The following is a 26,522-nucleotide window of genomic DNA, read 5'->3' as shown; positions in this document are numbered from 1 at the left end:
TTAAACTTTCTAATGTCGAAATAATATATTAGGTAACAAATCCGTCAAGGTATTATCACGTTTTGTAAAGGTTTTAATTGTATGTGTTGTTTTGGGGTCAAAACGAGTGAGTGAAGAACGTGATTAAAAACGATTTTACAAGTCACATAGCTAGACATTGGGTTTGTCTGAGTGTATGTACACAATTTCCTCAAAGTCATTTCATAAAGATTCCACTTATTCGAGTTCGTTTTTACATGTTCTTGGTTTTGTGTAAAATGTTCTTTATGAGCTGGTAAATAGCCACGTCCGAACCATCCTAATCTCACGAGTTTACATACACTGTTTCGTTCATGTAAACTCGCGAGATCAGGATGGTTCGGAAGAGGCTGGTCAAGTGGCGGCTTCAACGGTTTCGGTCGACTTTCTAGGACTTTGCTCGTGGTGAAATGGCGACATGAGGCTGCGTGATGGAGTGTCAAAATAGAGGGAAGCTAACTGAAGTTATCCTTCACCATTTGGAGAGAGAGGCCAACTGCATGGAATGGCGTCGATTAATGCGAATGAATGGGAGCACGTGTTAAGCTCATTCCATGGAGGACCAAGTGTCTGCGGGTTTTCGCTCCACACCTGTACTTGATTAATGAATTAAGGTCACTATTTAGAAAGGAACTCCCCTCATCTGATTGTCTAGGTTTTAATTGAAAGGAACACCTGCTGAGAATTGGCCCTCAATAGAATGAGTTTGACACCCCTGAAACAATGGAAATGGAGAGTTTGAGAAGCAACAGCTGTGCTGGAATGTGATCAATGTGGGGGACAGTTCTGATGATATGGAGCGGGAGGATGAGGGCCTAGTATGTGAAATGTCTTTGCACTACAGACCAAAGAAGAACAGATACTGATGATACTGGAAGCAATGGTAACTCTAGAGGCCCACTGTAGGGAGCTAGAGTAATAATGTGTCACAGTGGAAAGTTGGGATGATGTTTGAGGGGCCACAGGGCCTCGTTTACACCCTGATTAACCAAGGCTATAAAAAGGGAGGTGAAGTTAAACTGGGCCTCATCTGTGTAAATTAGAACTTGTTCTCAACTAGCCAACCTGGTTAAATAAAGGTGAAGTAAAAAATAAATGGTAGATTGTTAATATCTTGTGCTGGTCAGGTTCAGCAAGGGAAGATTCATCAAATGGAAAATCATAATGGGACGAAGCTCAGAAGCAATGACCCTGGAGCTGATGCTACATTAAAGGGAGTAATAATCTCTGAGGTCCCAATATCTATGTCCATGGATAATATTGTTAAAGAACATGTGAAGGGAGACAGAGTGGTTGAAGCCTAAATGTTGATCAGTAGGAAAGAGGGTTAAAGAAGTGAAAGCTTATCAGTGCTGTTGAGGTGTTAGAAGGTTTTGTCTGGAAAAGTACAGAATAGGATTCCTTAGCTTCAATGTCAGAGAATTTGACCCAGCCTCATCAATCAACCAATCAAATGTATTTATAAAGCCCTTCTTACATCAGCTGATGTCACAAAGTGCTGTACAGAAACCCTGCAGAAAACCCCATACAGCAAGCAATGCAGGTGTAGAAGCACAGTGGCTAGGAAAAACTCCCTAGAAAGGCCAGAACCTAGGAAGAAACCTTGAGAGGAACCAGGCTATGAGCGGTGGCCAGTCCTCTTCTGGCTGTGCCGGGTGGAGATTATAACAGAACATGGCCAAGATGTTCAAATGTTTATAGATGACCAGCAGGGTCAAATAATAATCACAGTGGTTGTTGAGGGTGCAACAGGTCAGCCCCTCAGCAGTAAATGTCAGTTGGCTTTTCATAGCCGATCATTGAGAGTATCTCTACCGCTCCTGCTGTCTCTAGAGAGTTGAAAACAGCAGATCTGGGACAGGTAGCACGTCCGGTGAACAGGTCAGGGTTCCATAGCAGAACAGTTGAAACTGGATCAGCAAAGGTCAATCATCACAGTGTTTTTAAATGCCAAAGAATGGGACATGTAGCTGTTGAGTGAAAAGATGTGCCAAGTGTGGTGGGGAACATGATTACAGTGAATGTTGGAGCAATGTGACTGTTAAGTGTTGCATTTTTGGGGAGGACACACAGAGCAGCATTTGGTGGATGCCAGGTGCAGAGAGATGCTCAGAGATATAGAATCTGTCATGATGCATCATATGCAGAGGCTGTAAGACAGACTGGTGGAACTACAGTGCAGACTGATGGAGCTTCCATGGCTGGTCCTGTAGTAAGAGGACCTACTGTCAGACTGATGGAGCTTCCATGGCTGGTCCTGTAGTAAGAGGACCTACTGTCAGAACTGGTCTTTCTACTTTTCCTGACATGGTTTCGAGGCCTGTTCAGAAATCTTGCGTCCATAAATGCACTGTGACAAAGGATACTTTATATTGAATAATATGTACTTCATAGCTTTCATTGTTAAGGTTATCAACAACTTGGATTGTGTAAAGCAGAAATACCAGGTTTAAAGTTATCTTGTAAACTGCAGCAGAGTTGTTGGGGGTAACAGATGTTACTGTCAGTATGGTTTTTTATAAGCTGGATAACCTCTGGGTGGATTGTCTCAGCATGATATAGACCCCAATGTTTGCAAACACAGAAAGGGATCTATTGATATAGTTTATTGGGGGGTGTGGGAGGGTTTTTGGGGGAAGGGGAGGGTGTGGTAGAAGTTAATAGGGATTTCTTGGTTTATTTTCTTAGTACAGAATTAGACAGACCTGCACCTTAAAGGTTTGTTTGTGGACCTCCATGATACCATAGGAGGTCTGCATCAACGGACTTCAGTGCAGGTAGTGCCTCATCAGAGAGAGAACATTTCAGTTGCTCTACAGTTCTGAAGCTGAATGTAATGATTATCAGTTATTTACATGTGTACTAATATTCAGACACATTCAGTTGTTTCTATATTTATCTATAATTCAGGGTTTTCACACGGGGCTTCAAGTAAATTAATATTAGTGCCTGAAAGTCCTTGAATTTAACTTGCCACTGTACTACCCCTGATAATTCTTAATATGGTGTGAACGAGAAATACAATTGTTTTCTGTGAGTGAAATAATACAGTGGAGACAAGGTTATTCAGGAAAATAGTACATAGTGCTGCCTGAAACATACTGTGATCTTGTACTACATGGTTTGAGTAATTTATGCATTTATGTGAATTTAGGATATCTACTATAGATTAAGTGCATTTATGTTGTGCAATTTAAAATGTGTACTTTGTGTCTAATGTGAATTAATGTTTTGTCAGGGATTATCTACCTGATCTGTTGAAATTAGATAATTGAACAAGAAAAAATAGAAAATATATTTACAGAATAAAGTGCCAGAAATGTCAAGAAAATAACTTTTGTGTCCGTTTGTCTTTATTACTACAGACCGACTCAGATTAAGTCTGAGGCCGGTAACATCAACAGTGAGGACAAACACAGCCTGCCTCTCTCCTTCCACACTGAGTAGAAACCTACAGTCACTGGGTCCTGATTGTGACAGTGGAGCCCAGTTTGCACTGCAGGATCCAGAGATGGCATCAGTGAAGCTGGAAGACTGCAGTCAAACACTGGAGCTGAATGTAAACATTAAAGATGAAGAAGAGGAGGAGAAGATTAGGACAACTCTTAGTCAAGGTAAGAGCTGGTTCTATCTAGAAGTTATATTCATATATTAGACCTCCATAAGTTATGACCAGTCTATTGCTTGGTTGAATTCTGTAATTCTGACATCACACATCCCTGAATAACTCAAGACTCCACAGCGAAGCAAATTTAAAGAACTTGTAACGCCTGCCTTTGCCCACACATTGTCTCAAAAACATTGAACATGTTTAATACCCTCAATCACCAAGTTAGGCATACCTCATTTCAAAATAGGCCATGGCATCATCACTGTCAATATTGAATGATAATTCTTCACGTTTTACCAGTGAAATGACCAAGCTGCGTCTGCATGCCAATTGTTTGATCTCAATCAATTTCATGGGAATATGCATTTAAATCTTCTTGAATTATTGTTTGTTTATCAAATTAGAGCAGATGGTGTTAAATTATATAGACTTCCTGTATTTTGTTTTAATCAAAGCACATTCTGCCTAATGGCGCGATGTTGAGTTTGGGACGATTCAGCAAACCATCCTAAAATCTCCTAAGAAAGTAGGTATTGTTTTTGTTGTAACAGTAATGTTATGCTATAATATTTGGTGATGTGGACTGCTAATTAATCATTAGGTGATCGTCCAAGACATTGATCTAACTTTACTAAACAAACACCATTGTTTGTATAAAGTTGTAGAAACATCTCAATGATGATCAATGGAAACAGGATGCACCTGAGCTCAATTCTAAAGTTTGGGGTCACTTAACACCAGTCTCAACGTCAACAGTGAAGAGGCGACTCCGGGATGCTGGCCTTCTAGGCAGAGTTGCAAAGGCCAGTTTTATTGCTTCTTTAATGAGCACCACAGTTTTCAGCTGTGCTAACATAAATTCAGAAGTGTTTTCTAATGATAAACTTGGATTAGCTAACACAACATGCCATTGGATCACAGGAGTGATGGTTGCTGATAATGGGCCTCTGTACTCCTATGTAGATATTCCATAAAATATCTGCCATTTCCAGCTACAATAGTAATTTACAACAATAACAATGTCTTCACTGTATTTCTGATCAATTTGATGTTATTTTAATGGACACAAAATGTGCTGTTCTTTCAAAACAAGGACATTTTTAAGTGACTCCAAACTTTTGAACAGTAGTGGATATTTAATATTTTATATATTAAGTTGTAGAAACATCTCAAGGATGATCAATGAAACAGGATGCATCTGAACTCAATTTTGAGTGTCTTGTTTTTCTTTTCTTTTTAAATTATTTTTTATAAACTTGCAAAAATGTCTAAACCTGTTTTAGCTTTGTCATTATGGGGGTGTGTAGATTGCTGAATATTTTTTTAAATTCAATTTTAGAATAAGGCTGTAACATAACAACATGTGGAAAAAGTCAAGGCACTGTCAGACCCCTTCCCATTTTGGTAGGTTACAGCCTTATTCTAAAATTGATGACATGTTTTTCCTTGTCAATCTACACACAATACCCCATTATGACATCACAATACCCCATAATGACAAAGCCAAAACAGGATTTTTAGAAATTCTTGCAAATGTCAAAGAAAATTATAATTGCTTATCTACGTTTAAGTTTTCAGACCCTTTGCTATGAGATGATCCTTGAGATGTTTCTACAACTTGGAGTCCACCTGTGGTAAATTCAATTGATTGGACATGATTTGGACAGGCACACACCTGTCTATGTCAGGTCCAACAGTTGACAGTGCATGTCAGAGTAAAAACCAAGTCATGAGGTGGAAGGATTTGTCTGTAGAGCTCCGAGACAGGATTATGTCGGCACAGATCTGGGGACCGGTACCAAAACATTTCTGCTGCATAGAAGGTAACCAAGAACACAGAGGCCTCCATTATTCTTCAATGCAAGAAGTTTGGAACCACCAAGACTCTTACTAGAGCTGGCCACCCGGCCAAACTGAGCAATCGGGGGAGAAGGGCCTTGTTCGGGCAGGTGGCCAAGAACCCGATGGTCACTCTGACAGAGCTCCAGAGTTCCTCTGTGGAGATGAGAACCTTCCAGAAGGACAACCATCTCTGCAGCATGTCTGGAGCAAACCTGGCACCATCCCTACGGTGAAGCATGTTGGTGGCAGCAGCATGCTGTGGGGATGTTTTTCAGCGGTAGGGACTGGGTGACTAGTCAGGATCAAGGGAAAGATTAACGTAGCAAAGTATAGAGAGATCCTTGATGAAAACCTACTTGAAAGCGCTCGGGACCTCAGACTGGGGTGAAGGTTTACCTTCCAACAGGACAATGACCCTAAGCACACAGCCAAGACAATGTGGGAGTGGCTTCGGTACAAGTTTCTGAATGTCATTGAGTGGCCCAGCCAGAGCGCGGACCGGAACCCGATCAAACATCTCTGGAGAGACCTGAAAATAGCTTTTCAGAGATGCTCCCCATCCAACCTGGCAGAGCTTGAGAGGATCTGCAGAGAAGAATGGAAGAAACTCCCCAAATACTAGTGTGGCAAGCTTGTAGCTTCATACCCAACAAGACTCAAGGCTGTAATCGCTGCCAAAGGTACTTCAACTAACTATTGTATAAAGGGTCTGAATACTTACGTAAATGTAATGTTTCAGTTATTTCTAAAAACCTGTTTTTGCTTTGTCATAATGGGCTATTGTGATGTCATAATGGGTATTGTGTGTAGATTGATGAGGGGAAAAAAACAATTGACTCAATTTTAGAATAAGACTAATGTAACAAAATGTGGAAAAAGTCAAGGGGTCTGAATTATTTTTTGAATGCATTGTAGATGTTATTTCATGCTGCTAAGACTTGTATGGATGACAACAGTATTGCCAGCATTTGTTTTATTCACTGGTCTATCTGGAGTGATCAGAGTGTAGACTAAAGAAGTGGAGTAGACAAACTGCCAGTGTTTTGAAGTTCTCTGAAATGAGTCTGTGTAGTTACTAATCCCCTTTGTCACGAGAATTTCTATCCCAATGTTCTAACTGAACTATTTTATAACTCCATCTGTATCCTAGAGGTTGTAAGGCTCTAAGTTTTAATAAACAGAGTCCCAGCATACAAATGATCAGTTCTTTATTCAGAGAGCTCTGCCCTCTCAAGTTCAGAGCCCATCTTTTATACACACATCAGTCGAGAACCCCACCCCGCTTTAGGATGGCTGTATTGTTCCACTGTACACTTACATTGTTTATCATATTCTGCAACATGTTTCATCATTTTCTGCAAGCCTAACAGTTTCTCTACTCCGGGTGGGGACAGAATGTCCTGTAAGGAACACAGTGTTCTAATTATATCCTGCCAACGCTGCACATATTACCAACTTATAGTCTTATGTGTCAAATGGATTTCACACACAGTGATACAGTTTCAGGGTGAAATATCTTAGTCATTACTTTAAACATACAAATTCTTCTATCCCCCTTGTGATATTGAGTGGAGGATTATATGAAATGAGTCTATGTAGTTACTAACCCTTGTGATGTTGAGTGGAGGATGATATGAAATGAGTCTGTGTAGTTACTAACCCTTGTGATAGTGAGTGGAGGATGATATGAAATGAGTCTGTGTAGTTACTAACCCTTGTGATAGTGAGTGGAGGATGATATGAAATGAGTCTGTAGTTACTAACCCTTGTGATGTTGAGTGGAGGATGGTATGAAATGAGTCTGTGTAGTTACTAACCCTTGTGATAGTGAATGGAGGATGATATGAAATGAGTCTGTGTAGTTACTAACCCTTGTGATAGTGAGTGGAGGATGATATGAAATGAGTCTGTGTAGTTACTAACCCTTGTGATAGTGAGTGGAGGATGATATGAAATGAGTCTGTGTAGTTACTAACCCTTGTGATAGTGAGTGGAGGATGATATGAAATGAGTCTGTGTAGTTACTAACCCTTGTGATAGTGAGTGGAGGATGATATGAAATGAGTCTGTAGTTACTAACCCTTGTGATGTTGAGTGGAGGATGGTATGAAATGAGTCTGTGTAGTTACTAACCCTTGTGATATTGAGTGGAGGATGATATGAAATGAGTCTGTAGTTACTAACCCTTGTGATATTGAGTGGAGGATGATATAGCTCATCATTTTCACCACTTTTGCCTCTTATTAGTGTTTGACTCCTACCCAGTTTTAGAATAGTTTGATTCCCCTTCCCATACAGTCTACTGAAATGAATACATACACTACTGTTGAAAAGTTTAGGGTCACTTAGAAATGTCCTTGTTTTGAAAGAAAATTATGTTTTTATGGTCCATTAAAATAACATCAAATTGACCATTAATACAGTGTAGACGTTGTTAATGTTGTAAATGACTTGTAGCTGGAAACTGATGATTTTTTAAAATGGAGTATCTACATAGGTGTACAGAGGCCCATTATCAGCAACTATCACTCCTGTGTTCCAATGGCATGTTGTGTTAGCTAATCCAAGTTTATCATTTTAAAAGGCTAATTGATCATTACAAAACCCTTTTGCAATTATGTTAGCACAGCTGAAGACTGTGGTGCTGATTAAAGAAGCAATAAAACGGTCCTTCTTTAGACTAGTTTAGTATCTGGGTCATTTGTCAGTTAGATTACAGGCTCAAAATGGCCAGAAACATCAGTCTATTCTTGTTCTGAGAAATGAAGGCTATTCAATGTGAGAAATTGCCAAGAAACTGAAAATCTCGTACAACACTGTGTACTACTCCCTTCACAGAACAGCGCAAACTGTCTCTAACTAGAATAGAAAGGGGAGTGGGTGGCCCCGGTGCACAACTGGGCAAGAGGACAAGTATTTTTAGAGTGTTTCGTTTGAGAAACAGACGTCTCACAAGTCCTCAACTGGCAGCTTCATTAAATAGTACCTGCAAAACGCCACTCTCAACGTCAACAGTGAAGAGGCGACTCCGGGATGCTGGCCTTCTAGACGCTATTCTGGTTAGGGCCAGTTCGCGCTGTTCTGTGAAGGGAGTATTACACTGCATTGTACAAGATCTTCAGCCGTTTCCAGCTACAATAGTCATTTACAACGTTAACAATATATTTCTGATCAGTTTGACATTATTTGAATGGACAAAAAATGTGCTTTTCTTTCAAAACAAGGACATTTGTAAGTAACCCCAAACTTTAGAATTTATTCATTTATTTCACCACTAATGGTAGTGTATTTTTTTTTTTTTTACTTTTTAAAAATGTTACCTTTATTTAACTTCCTTTACATACTGATTATTGTCCGGAATTTCGGATGACTGACGTGCCCAAAGTAAACTGCCCAGAAGCTAGGATATGCATATAATTGATAGCATTGGATAGAAAACACTCTGAAGTTTCTACAACTGTTAAAATAATGTCTGTGGGTATAACAGAATTGATATGGCAGGCGAAAACCTGTGGAAAATCCATTCTGATTTTTTATTTTTTGAGGTCACCGTTTTTTTCAATGCTTGCCTATGGGATATTCAAATAGATAGGACCCAGATTGCAGTTCATATGGCTTCCACTAGATGTCAACAGTCTTTAAAAGGGGTTCAGGCTTGTTTTTTGAAAAATGAACAAGTATTTGTAGTTTTTCCAGGGTGTGCCCCATTAGAAAAGTAGTCATGATGCGCGCATCATTGAGAGTGCGCTCTTCGTTATTCATCTTCGCTATTGAACACACTATTCTCCGTATTAAATATTATTGTTTATTTAGATATTAGAATACCTGAGGATTAATTAGAAACATCGTTTGACTTGTTTAGACAAACTTTACCGGTAACTTTTTGGATTTGTTTGTGTGCATGTTGAACGAGTGAATTACTGAATGAAGTGCGCCAACTAAACTGACATTTTTGGGATATAATGAAGGACTTTATCGAACAAAATGACCATTCATTGTGTCGCTGGGACCCTTGGGATTGCAAACAGAGGAAGATCTTCAAAGGTAAGTGATTTATTTAATTGCTGTCTGTGATTTTGTGACGCCTGTGCTGGTTGAAAAAGTATTTTGATGTGGTGCGTTGTCCTCAGATAATCGCTTGGTATGTTTTCTCCTTAAAGCCTTTTTGAAATCTGACAACGCAGTTGGATTAACAAGAAGCTTTTAAATGTTGTAAGACACTTGTATTTTCATGAATGTTTAACTTCTTGACGCACCCATCCCGTTAGCGGGATCATTATCATCACAGTTTAACTTGTTGTTAATCCACCTGGCGTGTCAGATTTCAATAAAGCTTTTCGGCGAAAGCATAACAAGCGTTTATGTAAGAACATCTCTCTCAGTAGACAAAATATTTCAAACAGCTAGCAGCCAAGTAGATTGGTCACGAAAGTCAGAAAAGCAATAAATTAAATCGCTTACCTTTGATGATCTTCGGATGTTTGCACTCCCGAGAGTCCCAGTTACACAATAAATGTTCATTTTGTTCCATAAAGATTATTTTTATATCCAAAATACCTCCATTTGTTTGGCGCGTTATGTTCAGAAATCCACAGGCTCGAGCGGTCACGACATCGCAGACGAAAATTCCAAATAGTATCCGTAAAGTGCGTAGAAAGATGTCAAATGTTTTTTTATAATCAAGCCTCAGGTTGATTTTACAGTATATAATCGATAACATGTCAACCGGAATGTTGCTTCTTCCAAAGGCGAGCGAGAGAAAATGGCTGTTGCGCATGAAAAACTCTGCTGGCACCCAGCCATCCACTGACGCAATGGGTTCTTTCTCGCTCATTTTTCAAAATAAAAGCCTGAAATGATGTCTAAAGACTGTACACAGCTTGAGGAAGTCATAGGAAAAGGAATCTGGTTGATATCCCTTTAAATGGAGGCAAGGCATCCAGTGGAACAGAGAGCTTTCAGGAAAAACAGCACTTCCTTGTTGGATTTTCCTCAGGTTTTCACCTGCAATATCAGTTCTGTTATACTCACAGACAATATTTTGACAGTTTTGGAAATTTTAGAGTGTTTTCTATCCTAATCTGATTATATGCATATTCTAGTTTCTGGGCTTGAGAAATAGGCAGTTTCAAATGGGTACGTTTTTTAGCCTAAAACGAAAATACTGCCCCCTACACTCAAGAAGTTAATATTACGATTTTTGTATTCTGAATTTCGCGCTCTGCAATTTCACCGGATGTTGTCGTAGATGTCCGGCTAGCGTTTGGACATGCGCTCAAACAGGTTAACATGGCAAGTCAGTTAAGAACAAATTCTTATTTTCAATGACGGCCTAGGAACAGTGGGTTAACTGCCTTGTTCAGGGGCAGAACGACAGATTTTTACCTTCTCAGCTCGGGGATTCGATCTTGCAATCTTTCGGTTGCTCTAACCACTAGGCTACCTGTCACCCGGTATGGCCAGAAGAGGACTGACTGGTCACCGCTCTGAGCTTGGTTCCTCTCTAGGTTTCTTCCTAGGTTCCTGCTTTCTAGGGAGTTTTTCTTGGCCACTGTGCTTCTACATCTGCATTGCTTGCTCTTTGGGGATTTTAGGCTGGGTTTCTGTTAAGCACTTTGTGACATCTTCTGATGTAAAAAGGGCTTCATAAAATACATTTGATTGACATGTATATCACACCAACTAACTGGTTCTTCTGATGTTCACACAGGATACCATGTTGAGACATTATCTACATCCAGAGAGCAACAGCAGGAAGATGACAGAGCTAAGAGGTCTCATCTCTGCCCACATTGTGAAGAGATTTTCCCATTTCTATCAAAGCTAAAACTACACCTAAAAATACACACAGGAGAGAAGCCTTACTCCTGCTCTGGCTGTGGAAAATGCTTCAAAACATCAACGGTGCTAAAACTTCATCGGAGAACACACACAGGAGAGAAGCCTTTCTACTGCCCTGACTGTGGAACTCGTTTCTCTCGAGTTTCCCACTTAAAAAGACACAAACGTATACATACTGGGGAGAAGCCATACTCCTGCTCTGACTGTGGAAAATGTTTTAAAACATTAAATGAGCTAAAAGTCCATCAGAGAACACACACAGGTGAGAAGCCTTTCTTCTGCCCTGACTGTGGAACTAGTTTCTCTCGAGTTTCCCACTTAAAAAGACACGAACGTATACATACAGGGGAGAAGCCATACTCCTGCTCTGACTGTGGAAAATGTTTTAAAACATTAAATGAGCTAAAAGTTCACCAGAGAACACACACAGGAGAGAAGCCTTACGTCTGCTCTGACTGTGGAAAATGCTTCACAACATCAAGTGATCTAAAAGTTCATCAAAGAACACACACAGGAGAGAAGCCTTTCTTCTGCCCTGACTGTGGAATTAGTTTCTCTCAACTTTCCAACTTAAAATCACATGAACGTATACATACAGGAGAGAAGCCTTACTCCTGCTCTGACTGTGTAAAATATTTCAAAACATCAACTGAGCTAAAAGTTCATCAGAGAACACACACAGGAGAGAAGCCATACTCCTGCTCTGACTGTGGAAAATGTTTTAAAACATCAACTGAGCTAAAAGTTCACCAGAGAACACACACAGGAGTGAAGCCTTATTCCTGCCCTGACTGTGGAACTAGTTTCTCTAAACTTTACCACTTAAAATCACATGAACGTATACATACAGGGGAGAAGCCATACTCCTGCTCTGACTGTGGGAAATGTTTTAAAACATTAAAGGAGCTAAAAGTACATCAGAGAACACACACAGGAGAGAAGCCTTACATCTGCTCTGACTGTGGGACTAGTTTCTCTCAACTTTCCCATTTAAAATCACATGGACGAATACATACAAGGGAGAAGCCATACTCCTGCTCTGACTGTGGAAAAAAAATTAAAACAACAAATGAGCTTAAAGTTCATCAGAGAACACACACAGGAGAGCAACCTTACATCTGCTCTGATTGTGTAAAATGCTTCAAAACATCAACTGAGCTTAAGGTTCATGAGAGAACACACACAGGAGAGATGCCTTACGTCTGCTCTGACTGTGGAAAATGCTTCACAAAATCAACTCATCTAAAAGTTCATCAGAGAACACACACAGGAGAGAAGCCTTACGTCTGTTCTGACTGTGGAAAGTGCTTCAAAACATCAAATGAGCTAAAAGTTCATCAGAGAACACACACAGGAGAGAAGCCTTATGTCTGTTCTGACTGTGGAAAGTGCTTCAAAACATCAACTCATCTAAAAGTTCACCAGAGAACACATACAGGAGAAAAGCCTTACTCCTGTTCTGACTGTGGGGTAAGTTTCTCTCGACTGGATACCTTAAAAAAACATCAACATATACATGGAGAGAAGCCATACTCCTGCTCTGCCTTTGTAAAATGCTTCAAAACAGCAACTGAGCTAAAAGTTCATCAGAGAACACACTCATGAGAGAAGCATGCTTACATCTGCTCTGACATTTGGGTGAGTTTCTCTCACCATAGCAACTTAACACACACCAATGTATACACACAGGAGAGAAGCCTTACTCCTGCTCTGTGGAGGGTTGGGCGTGTAAGTTAAATGTCTAGCCAAAGGCTGTGTGTTTGAATCTCATCAAGGAGGACTTTAGCATTTTAGCTAATTAAGCAACTTTGCAACTACTTACTACTTTTTATCTATGTTAGCATGTTAGCTTAGCATGCAACTACTTAGCATGTTAGCTAACCTTTCCCTAAACCCATTTAACTCTACATTACGCCCCTCACCCTAACCTAGCTAATGTTTGTAACAACAAATTGGAATTTGTAACATATCATACATATTACAAGTTCGTAACATATTGTATGAATAGCAATGCGTAAGATAACATACGAATTGTAAATCGTAACATATGATAATAACATCCTATAAGTCGTATTATACTAAACAACAATCTAAATACAACAATTTCAAATATTTACAGTTCGTGTAAGGAAATCAGGCAATTGAAATAAATCAGGTTCTAATCTATGGATTTCACATGACTGAGCAGGGGCTCAGCCATGGGTGGGACTTGGGAGGGCATAGACCCACTTGGGAGCCAGGCCCAGCCAATCAGCATGAGTTTTTCCCCACAAAAGGTTTTTATTACAGACTGAAATACTACTCAGCCCGCCCCCCCTCACAATCTTGCAGGTGAAGAGGTCCTGTGCTGCTGTGGTTACATGTGATCTGCAGTTGTGAGGCCAGTTGGATGTACTGCCAAATTCTCCAAAAGGACGTGAGAGGTTGCTTATGGTAGAGATATAAATATTGAGTTATCTGGCTATGGTGGACGTTCCTGCAGTCATCATGACAATTGCATATTCCCTAAACTTGAGACATCTGTGACATTGATGTTGTGTGGCCATTTATTGTCCCCCGCTGTTTTATCAGCATCTTATGCCACACCTGTCAGGTGGATGGATTATCTTGACAAAGGCTGAAATGCTCACTTACAGAGATATAAACAAAGTTGTGCACAACATTTGAGAGAAATTATGTTTTTGTGCATATTGCTGGAATTTTTTATTTCAGCTCATGAAACCAACATGTTTAGTTTATATTTTAGTTACGTTTTTATTGGTAGGCCTAACATACTAAATGGAGTGGCATGGATGTTTTTGTAATACATAATACGTTTTGCTCTGAGACCAAGTTGTCCCTCTGCAGTATTCTGTGGTAAGGAGCTAGTGGACACTTGTTTTATTGAACCTTTATTTAAATAGGCAAGTCAGTTAAGAACAAATTGTTATTTACAATGATGGCCTAGGAACAGTGGGTTAACTGCCTTGTTCAGAGGCAGAACAACAGATTTACCTTGTCAGCTCGGGGATTTGATCTTGCAACCTCTTGCAACCTTTTGGTTACTGCCACTAGGCTATCTTCCGCCACCCCTAACATGTATCAGATAGCGATGATCACTTTTCACCATTAGTTTGGGGGGATTATTTTACAACCTTATTTAATGATACACAGTTTATGAAATTAATACATGTGTTTATTAATTGTCTTTAAAACTAGATGAGTTATTTTAGTTATTGATCATGAATGTGTTTGGATAACTGCATTGATGCAAACTTTATTGATCTGCCAATGAAAAATAAAGTTACATGAATATGTACTGGTCAACCTCTTCTTCTGTTTAGTATTCAGTTCTTCATATTAGATCTGACAGTATGAATGGTTCTTATGGTTGTGTTCAGTTCTTCATATTAGATCTGACAGTATGAGAAAGGAAGTTAACCCCCTAACAACTGCTCCCCGGGTGCCGATGACTTCAATTAAGGCAGCCTACCCCCCACTCACACACACCTCTCTGATTCAGAGGGGTTGGGTTAAATGTGGAAGACACATTTTGGTTAAATGCATTTCCCTTTCCCCACACCAGAGTTCTACAAGACTATTTACATAATGGACATTTCAACAGTTTGACCCTCAATATAGTCCTGGGCATTTACTGAGCTGTAACAATGGACCATGGAAAAGGTCTGTTGAAATGAATACTGTAGTGGTGTGAGGAAGGTAACACAAGGTTCCATTCCCCAATAGTAACTATTGAGAGAAACAGATGAGTGAATAATAGAGCCTGTAATTGTCAATGTAACACCTGACCACATACCTATAATGTAACATGATGAACCTTAGGTTTTCAGATATGTGTTTTTTTTAAACCTCCTAATGGGTGGATTCATTACGCCGATTCTGTTGTAAAACATTGTCTGTTAGAACCCGTTTACTCCCCCCAAACATTTTTTTGCAAGGACAAGGAGAGTTTCTATTGGACAAATTCCGGTAGGTCCCTCCCAATTTCGCTCCATTTGCTCTGTTTGCTTTTTAAATGGTAAACGGTTACCGTTGCAAGGCGTAATGAATACACCCCAGTTCTTAGTTGTAGTGCCTTTCACCTCTTTCAACCCACCCTTCCAGTGGGATAAAGATTATACATTTTTGTAAGTAGGGCTGGACGGTATACCGTATTTTACGACGTACTGGTATTGTTGCACGGACCCGTTTGGTTTGGACTTTTCCTATAACGGTATTTTAATGTTTGATTTGTTAAATGGGATACGCCCTGTGTAACATCTATTTTACTTCGCTTCTCTCCATGCCGCTTTCCACGCAGACCTAGCCCCGCCCCCTGTCACTCGATGAGGCATTTGTTGTTCCTCGACCATGAGACACTTGTGCTCCGTCTGCAGGTTCAATGCAGCACATGCAACAATGTTGATGACAACGATGCTGTTTTCTCTTTACTTCTTAATATAAACCACTAGCTTTCTAAAATTACACTACTAGTTCGTGTTTTCTTAGCAAGTTGGGCCTAAATTTTGTTAGCCGCTAATCGCTAGCTAGCAATCTAATAAATGTACTGAGTCAGAGCAAACGTAATTAGCTATGCAGCCTGATAATACCAGTGATGCTGTAGACCGAAATCAGCATGTTGTTTGGGAAACAGTATCTTCAAAACCAAATAGGAATATGTGAAGCAAGAATGTTAGCTACATGAAGTAGCTAAGAGAAAGAGTAGGAACCAACGTGTTGTCACAATAACTGCTCCCTGGCATTTTAATTTGTCATGTCAAACACTGTATTCAAAGAGCCCACTATTATATTTTAACTATAGAATAATCCTTAACACTACTTTACACCCAGCGTCATAACACTTTATGACACAGTCATAACCATGTCATAATGTCAACAGCTGATAGAACTTGCCATAACACTGTCATGACCTGTTTAGACATATTGCATTATTTTATGACTGGTTATGACATAAGTGTCAAAATCCACAAAACCAGCCACACATGGCAAAACATTCCATTACACCATAGCCTGTGTGTCAACAGTATGTTTGTTATGTATCATTTTTTTAATTGAACATGTTCAATTATTATTGTAATTGCGCACACATTGATGTCAGACATGGACCTACCCCAATGCTCTGTTGTTGATGACTGGGATGAATGCAGCAGCACATTTCAGGTGAGAGACATGGACCTACCCCAATGCTCTGTTGTTGATGACTGGGATGAATGCAGCAGCACATTTCCGGTGAGAGACATGGCCCGATGTAATTATACAAAAAATAAGAGTTTGACCAGAAAAAATTTACAAACTTTATTTATTGGTAGATCGATTCAGTTCAATGCATTCATCCAAAACACTTTTCTCATCAATGACTACAATGACAATTGAATAAATATATGAAGTCATTTCTAAGATTGTGTATCGTTAAATAGTGGTTTAGTATTAAAAACGGATCATCACACCATCTGATACATGTTGTGTCTACATACTCATTCCCACAGAAAACTGATCATCACACCATCTCTATCTGATACATGTTGTGTCTACTAACCCATTCCCACAGAAAACTGATCATCACACCATCTCTATCTGATACATGTTGTGTCTACCAGCTCATTCCCACAGAAAACTGCAGAGGGAAGCAGTGCCATTCAGTCAACCATCAGACTAGATTGTTTTAGTAATGGCCACTGATATGGAAAATCTACAGTTTATCAATATGAGTTGAACTGTAATTTGTCGAACTGATGTCTATATATCAGTTTGAATAAATAACAATTGTGACTGTGTGGACTTTCCACAGCTTTGGGAAGTCCAGACAACTTCTTGCTGATTGGCTATTGGGGCAAGTGTCATTGTTCTGTGGGCCTAACCCACCCAACCAGTGTAAATACAATGGGGAGCAGCCTGTTAAATATGCTAAGTTGAGAGCCTGTTCAAGGGTTTTGTGCCTGTTTTGGTTAACAGCAAGGATAAACTGATATCCCAGTATGCCTTGCTCATTTACCACTCGCCGGAACGTTTATTAGTTACACCAATTTTGCCTGCAGAACAGCCTGAACAGGCAGTTAACCCACTGTTCCTAGGCCGTCATTGAAAATAAGAATTTGTTCTTAACTGACTAGCCTAGTTAAATACAGGTAAAATAAAATAAATATTGGCATTAGAGAAAGGCATAAAGCAATCACAGGTGTTGATTGGGAGAGCTAAGACAACAACAGGTAAACAGCTCAGACAACAACGGGCAAATGGCGATGAATGGGCAGAGAGGGTCCGTTAGCTACACACAGGGCCTGAGTTTGAGGCTGGGGCCGACAGATAAACAAAATGAAGTACCGTGTTAATGAACAGTCCAGCAGGCATCAGCTGTGTAGCCGAGTTGCTGCTGATTGGACCTCGGAACACCACCGCCACCAGCTTGTACTGTTGACACCAGGCAGGATGGGTCCATAGACTCATGCTGCTTATGCCAAACCCTGCCTCTGCCATCAGCATGATGCAACAGGATCTGGGGTTTGTCAGACCAGGCAATGTTTTTGCACTCAATTGTCCAGGGTTGATGATCGTGTGCCCACTGGATCCACTTCTTCCTTGTTTTTAGCTGATAAGAGTGGAACCTGGTGTGGTTGTCTGCTGCAATAGAACAATCCATGACAAGGATCGACAAATTGCAGCATTCCGAGATGCCATTCTGCACGACACTTGTTGTGCTGTGGGGTTATTTGTCTGTCTGTGGCCCGCCTGTTAGCGTGCACGACTCTTGCCATTCTCCTTCGACGTCTTTCATCAACAAGCTGTGTTCGACCCCCACAGGACTGCTGCTGACTGGATGTTTGGTCGCACCATTCTCTGTAAACCCTAGACACTGTTGTGTGAAAAGCCAGGAGGGTGGCTGTTTCTGAGATACTGGATCCAGCGTACCTGGTAACTATTATACCACGCTCAAAGTCACGTACCTGGCAACTATCATACCACGCTCAAAGTCGCTTAGGTCACTGGTTGACCACTCCCTCCATTTTTTTTTTGTACACTGCTGCTACTCTCTGTTTATTTTCTATGCATAGTCACTTCACGTACAAAAATGACCTCAACTAACCTGTAGCCCCGCACACTGACTCGGTACCGGTACCCCCCTGTATTTAGCCTCAGAATTTTGTATTACTTTGTGTTACTTTTTTATTATATTTTACTTTAGTTTATTCGGTAAATATTTCCTTTAACTCTTCTTGAACTGCATTTGGTTAAGGGCTTGTCAGTAAGCAGTTCACGGTAAGGTCTACACTGTTGGTTAAGGGCTTGTCAGTAAGCAGTTCACGGTAAGGTCTACACTGTTGGTTAAGGGCTTGTCAGTAAGCAGTTCACGGTAAGGTCTACACTGTTGGTTAAGGGCTTGTCAGTAAGCAGTTCACGGTAAGGTCTACACTGTTGGTTAAGGGCTTGTCAGTAAGCAGTTCACGGTAAGGTCTACACTGTTGGTTAAGGGCTTGTCAGTAAGCAGTTCACGGTAAGGTCTACACTGTTGGTTAAGGGCTTGTCAGTAAGCAGTTCACGGTAAGGTCTACACTGTTGGTTAAGGGCTTGTCAGTAAGCAGTTCACGGTAAGGTCTACACTGTTGGTTAAGGGCTTGTCAGTAAGCAGTTCACGGTAAGGTCTACACTGTTGGTTAAGGGCTTGTCAGTAAGCAGTTCACGGTAAGGTCTACACTGTTGGTTAAGGGCTTGTCAGTAAGCAGTTCACGGTAAGGTCTACACTGTTGGTTAAGGGCTTGTCAGTAAGCAGTTCACGGTAAGGTCTACACTGTTGGTTAAGGGCTTGTCAGTAAGCAGTTCACGGTAAGGTCTACACTGTTGGTTAAGGGCTTGTCAGTAAGCAGTTCACGGTAAGGTCTACACTGTTGGTTAAGGGCTTGTCAGTAAGCAGTTCACGGTAAGGTCTACACTGTTGGTTAAGGGCTTGTCAGTAAGCAGTTCACGGTAAGGTCTACACTGTTGGTTAAGGGCTTGTCAGTAAGCAGTTCACGGTAAGGTCTACACTGTTGGTTAAGGGCTTGTCAGTAAGCAGTTCACGGTAAGGTCTACACTGTTGGTTAAGGGCTTGTCAGTAAGCAGTTCACGGTAGGGTCTACACTGTTGGTTAAGGGCTTGTCAGTAAGCAGTTCACGGTAAGGTCTACACTGTTGGTTAAGGGCTTGTCAGTAAGCAGTTCACGGTAAGGTCTACACTGTTGGTTAAGGGCTTGTCAGTAAGCAGTTCACGGTAAGGTCTACACTGTTGGTTAAGGGCTTGTCAGTAAGCAGTTCACGGTAAGGTCTACACTGTTGGTTAAGGGCTTGTCAGTAAGCAGTTCACGGTAAGGTCTACACTGTTGGTTAAGGGCTTGTCAGTAAGCAGTTCACGGTAAGGTCTACACTGTTGGTTAAGGGCTTGTCAGTAAGCAGTTCACCTGTAGGTCTACACTGTTGGTTAAGGGCTTGTCAGTAAGCAGTTCACGGTAAGGTCTACACTGTTGGTTAAGGGCTTGTCAGTAAGCAGTTCACGGTAAGGTCTACACTGTTGGTTAAGGGCTTGTCAGTAAGCAGTTCACGGTAAGGTCTACACTGTTGGTTAAGGGCTTGTCAGTAAGCAGTTCACGGTAAGGTCTACACTGTTGGTTAAGGGCTTGTCAGTAAGCAGTTCACGGTAAGGTCTACACTGTTGGTTAAGGGCTTGTCAGTAAGCAGTTCACGGTAAGGTCTACACTGTTGGTTAAGGGCTTGTCAGTAAGCAGTTCACGGTAAGGTCTACACTGTTGGTTAAGGGCTTGTCAGTAAGCAGTTCACGGTAAGGTCTACACTGTTGGTTAAGGGCTTGTCAGTAAGCAGTTCACGGTAAGGTCTACACTGTTGGTTAAGGGCTTGTCAGTAAGCAGTTCACGGTAAGGTCTACACTGTTGGTTAAGGGCTTGTCAGTAAGCAGTTCACGGTAAGGTCTACACTGTTGGTTAAGGGCTTGTCAGTAAGCAGTTCACGGTAAGGTCTACACTGTTGGTTAAGGGCTTGTCAGTAAGCAGTTCACGGTAAGGTCTACACTGTTGGTTAAGGGCTTGTCAGTAAGCAGTTCACGGTAAGGTCTACACTTGTATTCGGCGCATGTGACAAATAAAGTTTGATGTGGTTTTGCCCAATATAACATTCAATTGAACAGTAATGGAATGCTTCGATGCCTGTCCGCCTGCTTTACATAGCAAGCAACGTGACTCATTGTCTATATGAGCGTTCCATTATCGTGTACCTAATAAACTGGCCGGTGAGTAGATATCAATATCATATTGAATTGTGGATTATTGGTGCACACCACTAATTGCTTTCAACGTGACTAAAATAACAAAACTAAAATACAATTGAATAAACAAGTGTAGTCGTTCCATATCCTGATTATCATTAAAGTAATAGCTAAATAAGCGAAACACCTTCTTCGCCCGCTTTGAGGAAAACACAGTGCCACCGACGCGGGTCACCACCTCTCACCAGGACTGTGAGCTCTCGTTCTCCATGGCCGACGTGAGTAAGACATTTAAGTGTGTTGACCCTTGTAAGGCTGCCGGTCCAGAAGGCATCCCTAGCTGCATCCTCAGAGCATGCACAGACCAGCTGGCTGGAGTGTTTACGGACATATTCAAATCTCTCCACATCCTGTCTGTTGTACCCACTTGCTTGAAGATTCCACCATTGTTCCTGTACCCAAGAAAACTAAGGTCTAACTTCTGCTATCATGAAGTGATTTGAGAGGCTAGGGATCATATACACCTCCACCTTACCCGACAACCTAGACCCACTACAATTTGCATACTGCCCCCACAGGGCCATGTGGATCAGTTTACCAACAAAGACGAGACAGCCTATAGGGAAGAGGTGAGGGCCCTGGCAGAGTGGTGCAAGGAAAATAGCCTCTTCCTCAATGAGAAAAACAAAAGGATCTGGTCGTGGACTTTGGAGATAGCAGAGGGAGCACATCGACAGGCCACAGTGGAGAGGGTCAAAATCTTAAAAGTTACTTAGCGTGCACATCACTGACATCCTGAAATGGTCCTTTCACACACAGATGTGGTGAAGAAGGAGCAACAGGAGGCTGAAGAAAGGGCTTGGAGAACAGCCCCGAGATACTACATTTTGTGATAACATTTTACCTCTCATTCTGGGAGGAGGGAGAGAAGGAGGTAGTTAGAGGTAGGGAGGGAGGTAGAGAGGGAGGTAGAGAACACCTCTGTGTTTGGAGACATTGGATCAGCATTCTTGGGTCTTGGGTCTCCTGTTAACACATTTTATGTAGGGAAGCTAATGATCCAAAATGTTTTGACATTCCTGGGAGTGTGTAAACTTGTATGTTTTATTAGCATAGCATTTTTGTATGTTTTATATTCTTGAAAATGTATCAATTTACAAATTCGACCACTTGGAAGCCACTTGGGCAAATTGTGAAGGACACCTGGGTGACTTCATAGTAAATTTCATGCAGCTTGCTTATTAGTCTTCCAGTTATCAGTCTGAAACGTTGCACATACACTGCTGCCCTCTTGTGGACACCATCTAAATTACAACCAGGGTCGTGACTAGATTTGGGTCCTTTCTGTTGCATTTCAAAGATGGTGGTACAAAACAATTTAAAGTTTTATTTGTATTTTCTTCTATCAGATCTATTGTGTTATACTCTCCTACATTCAATTCACATTTCCACAAACTTCAAAGTGTTTCCTTTCAAATGGTATCAAGAATATGTATATCCTTGCTTCAGGGCCTGAGCAACAGGCAGATAGATTTGGGTATGTCATTTTTGGCGAAAATTGAAAAAACGGGGCTATCCCCTTAATGGGATAGTGCTTAGTGCTTTTTCTTTCAAAAACAAGAATTTCTTAAGTGACTCCAAACTTTTGAACGGTAGTGTGTGAATAAGCAGCCCATTCATTCCAGTAGGCCCCATGAAGTCAGAACAATACAAAAAGCACAACCATTTCATTTCCAAAATGGAATTTTACCACCATGATATGACATTTCTTGTAGTGACTGAGTAAGCCTAAATGTAAAAGTAAGCCTCAAAAGTGCCATCGTTTTTATGAGGAGGAAACATTTAGGGAGCCAGGACCATAACCACTCTGGCCTAGCTCTCACTGCAGTCCAGTGCCATGGATGGACATGGTTGAAGTTTGTCCTCTAGTAATTTAGGAGGGCAACTTTATGAAGGCCTCCTCACAATGGCCTTATCATACAACGCTCTACAGAAAAAAATACATAAGCTATTATTATTGTTCACGTTTCTTACACGGGACAGCTTGGAAAAAGCAACGGTCGGTGGAACTCTGGCGCCATCAAGTGGACAATTGCTTCAGTTCAGTTGTGGCAGCAACGCTACCAGAGATATTTGGACCCAGACTTGACCAGACTACCTCTGACAGTCAAAAGGACGGACATAAGGGTACCGGGGGTAAAGTTTGACCGGGGGGGAGGAGGGAGCGGTAACTGGAGTGGGATCCTGGGGACAGTAAGACAGACACTGGGTTTTTGGGGATTACGACAGCTGACTTTTGAGGGCAAGGTTTTAATCATTAAAGCTGTGATTTTACCTGTGCTTTTATTAATCAGTTCTGTTTTTATTCCCCCTCAAAGGAGTATTTTAGCCCTGGAGCGGATGCTTTTTTACTTCCTGTGGGGAGGCAAGCGGGAGAGGCTGAGGAGGGAGGTGGTTAAGAGGCCCAGGTCCAAGGGGGGGGAAAGGCTTGCCTGACCTCTACTTGTTCCTGGGAAGCCGCTACACAGCGTTACATCTGACTCCTCCCCGGTCAACAACAAGACCCAGGCCCTCGCACGGTTCTGGTTGGGATCTTACCTCAGGACCCTGAGGCTGATCCCAGTCGACCTGCGAGGCCCAGTCTCTTTCCTGCTACCCCCGCACTACGCCCAGCTCCAGAAGTTTTTAAGACATTTTAAACTGGAAAAAGAAACAGTCACGGTTTTAACTAAACACCGCTCTCTTCTCTCTCTTGTGCAGGATCGGGAACCAGTGTGTCCAGTGCGCGGGCTCGCTATAGGTGAGCCCACAACGGTTTGGCGCAACGTGGCCCATCCTGCTCTCCTGAATCGGCATCGGGACCTGTCCTGGATGGTCGCCCACGAGATCCTCCCGGTCAGGGCCGTTATGCACTCATGGGGCATGGCGAGGACATCCGTGTGTCCCCGACCAGGCTGCGGCCAAGAAGAGTCGGTGAGGCACTTGCTCTGGGAGTGCAGAGCTACAGGGACCGGTAGAAGGAAGCAGAACCCCTGATCACCCCGTGTCTGCCAGCAGGGGAGGACCTAACACCTCAGCTTGTGCTGTATGGGGTGGGCCGAAGGCCTATCCTATCGAAGGACTTCACCAAGTTCTGGCCCACCCTCACATGCTTGAAGGAAGCACTGTGGTCCTCCCGAAACCTGCTGGTAGCGAAAAACGTAGAGACCACCCCCCCAGGCAGTGGCCATGGTAGCCACGGAAGCCCTGGTGTGGTACGGAAGGAAGGGGGCCTCGACCCCAGGCGAAGGGTCCCCCACAACACCCTAGGTCCCGGCGGCCACGGCCTGACAGCGCTGCGGCGCCTAGGGCGATGCGACTAGGGGAGGGATCTCCTCTGGGCCCCGAAGGACCGGATGATAATCTATTCAGAGGAGCAGGGTGAGGCGAGTTTGATAAGGACTCACCCCGCTCCTGTACAGAGGATCGAAGACAGCCTTTTAACAAAGTGACTTTTTAACATGTTTTTTCATGTCTTCGAACAATTCTATCTTGTTAAATCATTTGTACACATTTTAAATGGCTTTTACAGATTTGATGTTTTTTACAATGAAAAGTCATTTTATTCATGGTTGTTTTTATTGGTTTTAACAACATGTACTTTTAACAAATTTAAATGTAATCGTCAAATGATGTGTTTTTATGCTTGTATGCCGTTATGTGTAAAAATGATGTAAAAGTATATGAGCTGTTTAATGTGACAAAACTTCTTTTTTTTTTAACAAACGGAGAAAAAAAATCTGTTCTTATCAGTTTAATATCTGATACGTCACCTATCTGGGGACCATATATTAAATTCATTTTTGGAATAGGGAGATGGAATAGGGGCTTGCTCCGTCCACTCCACGCATCGACCTGGTATTGCAGTACCTCCAGGAACGGTGCACCCCCTGTCGTTGTAAATATAAATAAGGCGTTGCTTCCTTATAGTTTGTTAGGAGCATGGTCTATTTGTAGTTACACATTGTACAAGTTCATCTTAGTGTCAGTGATGTCTAGACAGTGCTGGTCAGGTCGGTCACCATTATATTAATTATGATAGCTGATGTGAATGGTGCATTAATCTTTAAAAAAAAAGTTTTCGTCACGCACACGGGATACAGGGTGTAAACGGTACAGTGAAATGCTTACTTGCAAGCTCTCCTCAACAGCGCAATACACACGATCAAACAGATACACAAATAAAGTCCTAAAGTAGTCAAAAACACTTATGATTTGGATATATATACACAAGAAGACTATACAGTATAAACTATGAAATGTGCTAAAGTCATGTTCTGGTAACATGGACTGCCTCACATACCGGTAACGTTATCTGATGTATTTGTCTGAAGCCAATATTTGATAGGCCTGCTATTTTCACAAGACTCAAATATATGTCGTTAAATGTATACAAGGTTTGTAACTCATCTGCCTGTGTTAAAGTAACTATGTATGTTTATCCCATTATTTCTATGATGTCACACTGCACTTTTTCAAGTGACAAAAACTTGATATAGCGTAGCAAGAGTTATTCCTTCGCTTACGGCATTATTACAGATCATATATACACCATACAGTCACTGGCTTACGGCCATACCAGTCACAATACGCCTGGTCTCGGAAGCTAAGCATGGGCCTGGTTAGTACTTGGATGGTACACTGCCTGGGAATACCAGGTGCAGTAAGCTTTTTTGTCCAGCAGGGTGTACTCTTGTACTATTTAATCAGGGAGCAACTGCCTTGATGTATTACAGTTTCTCTCAATCGCCTACAATCATTTTTTGGAACAATGTTGTTGATTTTCAAAACAGAGTCCACAAAACACACAACTTTTATAAAACAGTAAATGCTTTTTGAAAATGTACTTGTCTTTTAAAAAAAAAAACATTCATAAAAAATACAATACCATCAAAATTGCAAATCCGTTCATCAAAAGAACACAACTGCCTGCAAAAAGATTGACACAACTATACTTATTTCTTGAGTGCAAGCAGACAAAACAGAAAGTTAGTCTGTCTTTTAAAAATCCCAGTAGATCCATAAATGTTCTTTGCAGTCACTAAATCATGATGACCAAAACTGGAAGTACAACGATACAAACATGCAGAATTATGGGCAATTACTCTCCTTTATTGCATATTTCACCAAACAATTTAATCCACATCAAATTTAATTACTGATAATTTAAAAATATTAATATTTGCACATTGTGTGTACGATTCATTCATCGGTACAGATGGCAAACAGAAACACAATCCACAATAGAAATAAGGAAAGCTGAATACAACAGGGGAACACAACTGATATGAATGTACAGGCCTCAATCCACACCAAAGCAAAGCTCTAGAATAGAAGGTCACGTGTTGGAGATGATGACATAGGAGTCAGCCAAAGTTACTTAGAAGTAACCCAACTTCATTCTCTGCATCTCTGAATATTTGCAATATAGTAAAAAATGTTACGAATTAGACAGTCCCCGTTAAGTAAGATCTTTTAAACAGGTCAACAAGGCCGCAGGGACAGACAGATTACCTGGACGTGTACTCGGAGCATGTCCTGACCAACTGGCAAGTATCTTCACTGACATTTTCAACCTGTCCCTGACTGAGTCTGTAATACCTACATGTTTCAAGCAGACCACCATAGTCCCTGTGCCCAAGAACACCAAGGTAACCTGCCTAAATGACAACCGACCCGTAGGACTCACGTCTGTAGCCATGAAGTGCTTTGAAAGGCTGGTCATGGCTCACATCAACACCATCATCCCCAGTCCATGCCCTGACGAATTGAGGCTGTTCTGAGGGAAAAAGGTTTTAACTGAATATTAGGAAGGTGTCCTTAATGTTTTGTACACTCAGTGTACATACACTGAAAAATATATAAATGCAACATGTCAACTGTTGGTCCCATGTTTCATGAGCTGAAATAAAATATAATGTACCTA

At 41.4% G+C, this 26,522-nt stretch overlaps 5 protein-coding genes and 1 non-coding gene across 30 annotated transcripts in view; 4 read left to right on the top strand and 2 right to left on the bottom strand.

Moving 5' to 3' along the window:
- LOC110528894 (oocyte zinc finger protein XlCOF6-like) overlaps positions 1-26,522 on the top strand; it is a 680,129-nt gene that overhangs the window by 591 nt on the left and 653,016 nt on the right. The gene's annotated exons all lie outside the window — the stretch shown is intronic.
- LOC110510710 (zinc finger protein 883-like) overlaps positions 1-26,522 on the bottom strand; it is a 586,683-nt gene that overhangs the window by 248,011 nt on the left and 312,150 nt on the right. The gene's annotated exons all lie outside the window — the stretch shown is intronic.
- LOC110517120 (gastrula zinc finger protein XlCGF17.1) overlaps positions 1-26,522 on the top strand; it is a 422,438-nt gene that overhangs the window by 160,829 nt on the left and 235,087 nt on the right. For 10 of the 16 annotated variants that reach the window (XM_036951151.1, XM_036951139.1, XM_036951134.1 and 7 more), the window contains one exon: positions 13,725-13,727. The exons of the other annotated variants lie outside the window; for them this stretch is intronic. In XM_036951151.1, the coding sequence (XP_036807046.1) occupies positions 13,725-13,727 (3 nt within the window). The remainder of the gene's footprint in view (positions 1-13,724; positions 13,728-26,522) is intronic. 16 annotated transcript variants of the gene reach the window in all.
- LOC110513970 (gastrula zinc finger protein XlCGF17.1-like) overlaps positions 1-26,522 on the bottom strand; it is a 241,069-nt gene that overhangs the window by 211,370 nt on the left and 3,177 nt on the right. The gene's annotated exons all lie outside the window — the stretch shown is intronic.
- On the top strand, positions 859-14,654 carry LOC110495597 (oocyte zinc finger protein XlCOF6-like). The gene is made up of 3 exons (XM_036951222.1): positions 859-901; positions 3,384-3,632; positions 11,181-14,654. The coding sequence occupies exons 2-3, from the start codon at positions 3,530-3,532 to the stop codon at positions 12,914-12,916; spliced, it is 1,839 nt and encodes a 612-aa protein (XP_036807117.1). The 5' UTR covers positions 859-901; positions 3,384-3,529; the 3' UTR covers positions 12,917-14,654.
- On the top strand, positions 24,299-24,488 carry LOC118941223. Its single transcript, XR_005037554.1, has one exon. It is a non-coding gene; the product is annotated as a U2 spliceosomal RNA (small nuclear RNA).

Source organism: Oncorhynchus mykiss, chromosome 18 (assembly GCF_013265735.2).
Source record: "Oncorhynchus mykiss isolate Arlee chromosome 18, USDA_OmykA_1.1, whole genome shotgun sequence".
NCBI lineage: Eukaryota > Metazoa > Chordata > Actinopteri > Salmoniformes > Salmonidae > Oncorhynchus > Oncorhynchus mykiss.
Note: the sequence above shows the minus strand (reverse complement) of the source record. Positions and strands in the feature narration are given on the sequence as shown.

What these genes read in the sequence shown, in the direction of transcription:
- LOC110495597 (XM_036951222.1), top strand. Translation starts at nt 3,530, where the DNA reads ATGGCATCAGTGAAGCTGGAAGACTGCAGTCAAACACTGGAGCTGAAT. An exon ending in TAGGACAACTCTTAGTCAAG is followed by an intron (nt 3,633 to 11,180) that starts GTAAGAGCTGGT and finishes ATGTTCACACAG; the next exon opens with GATACCATGTTGAGACATTA.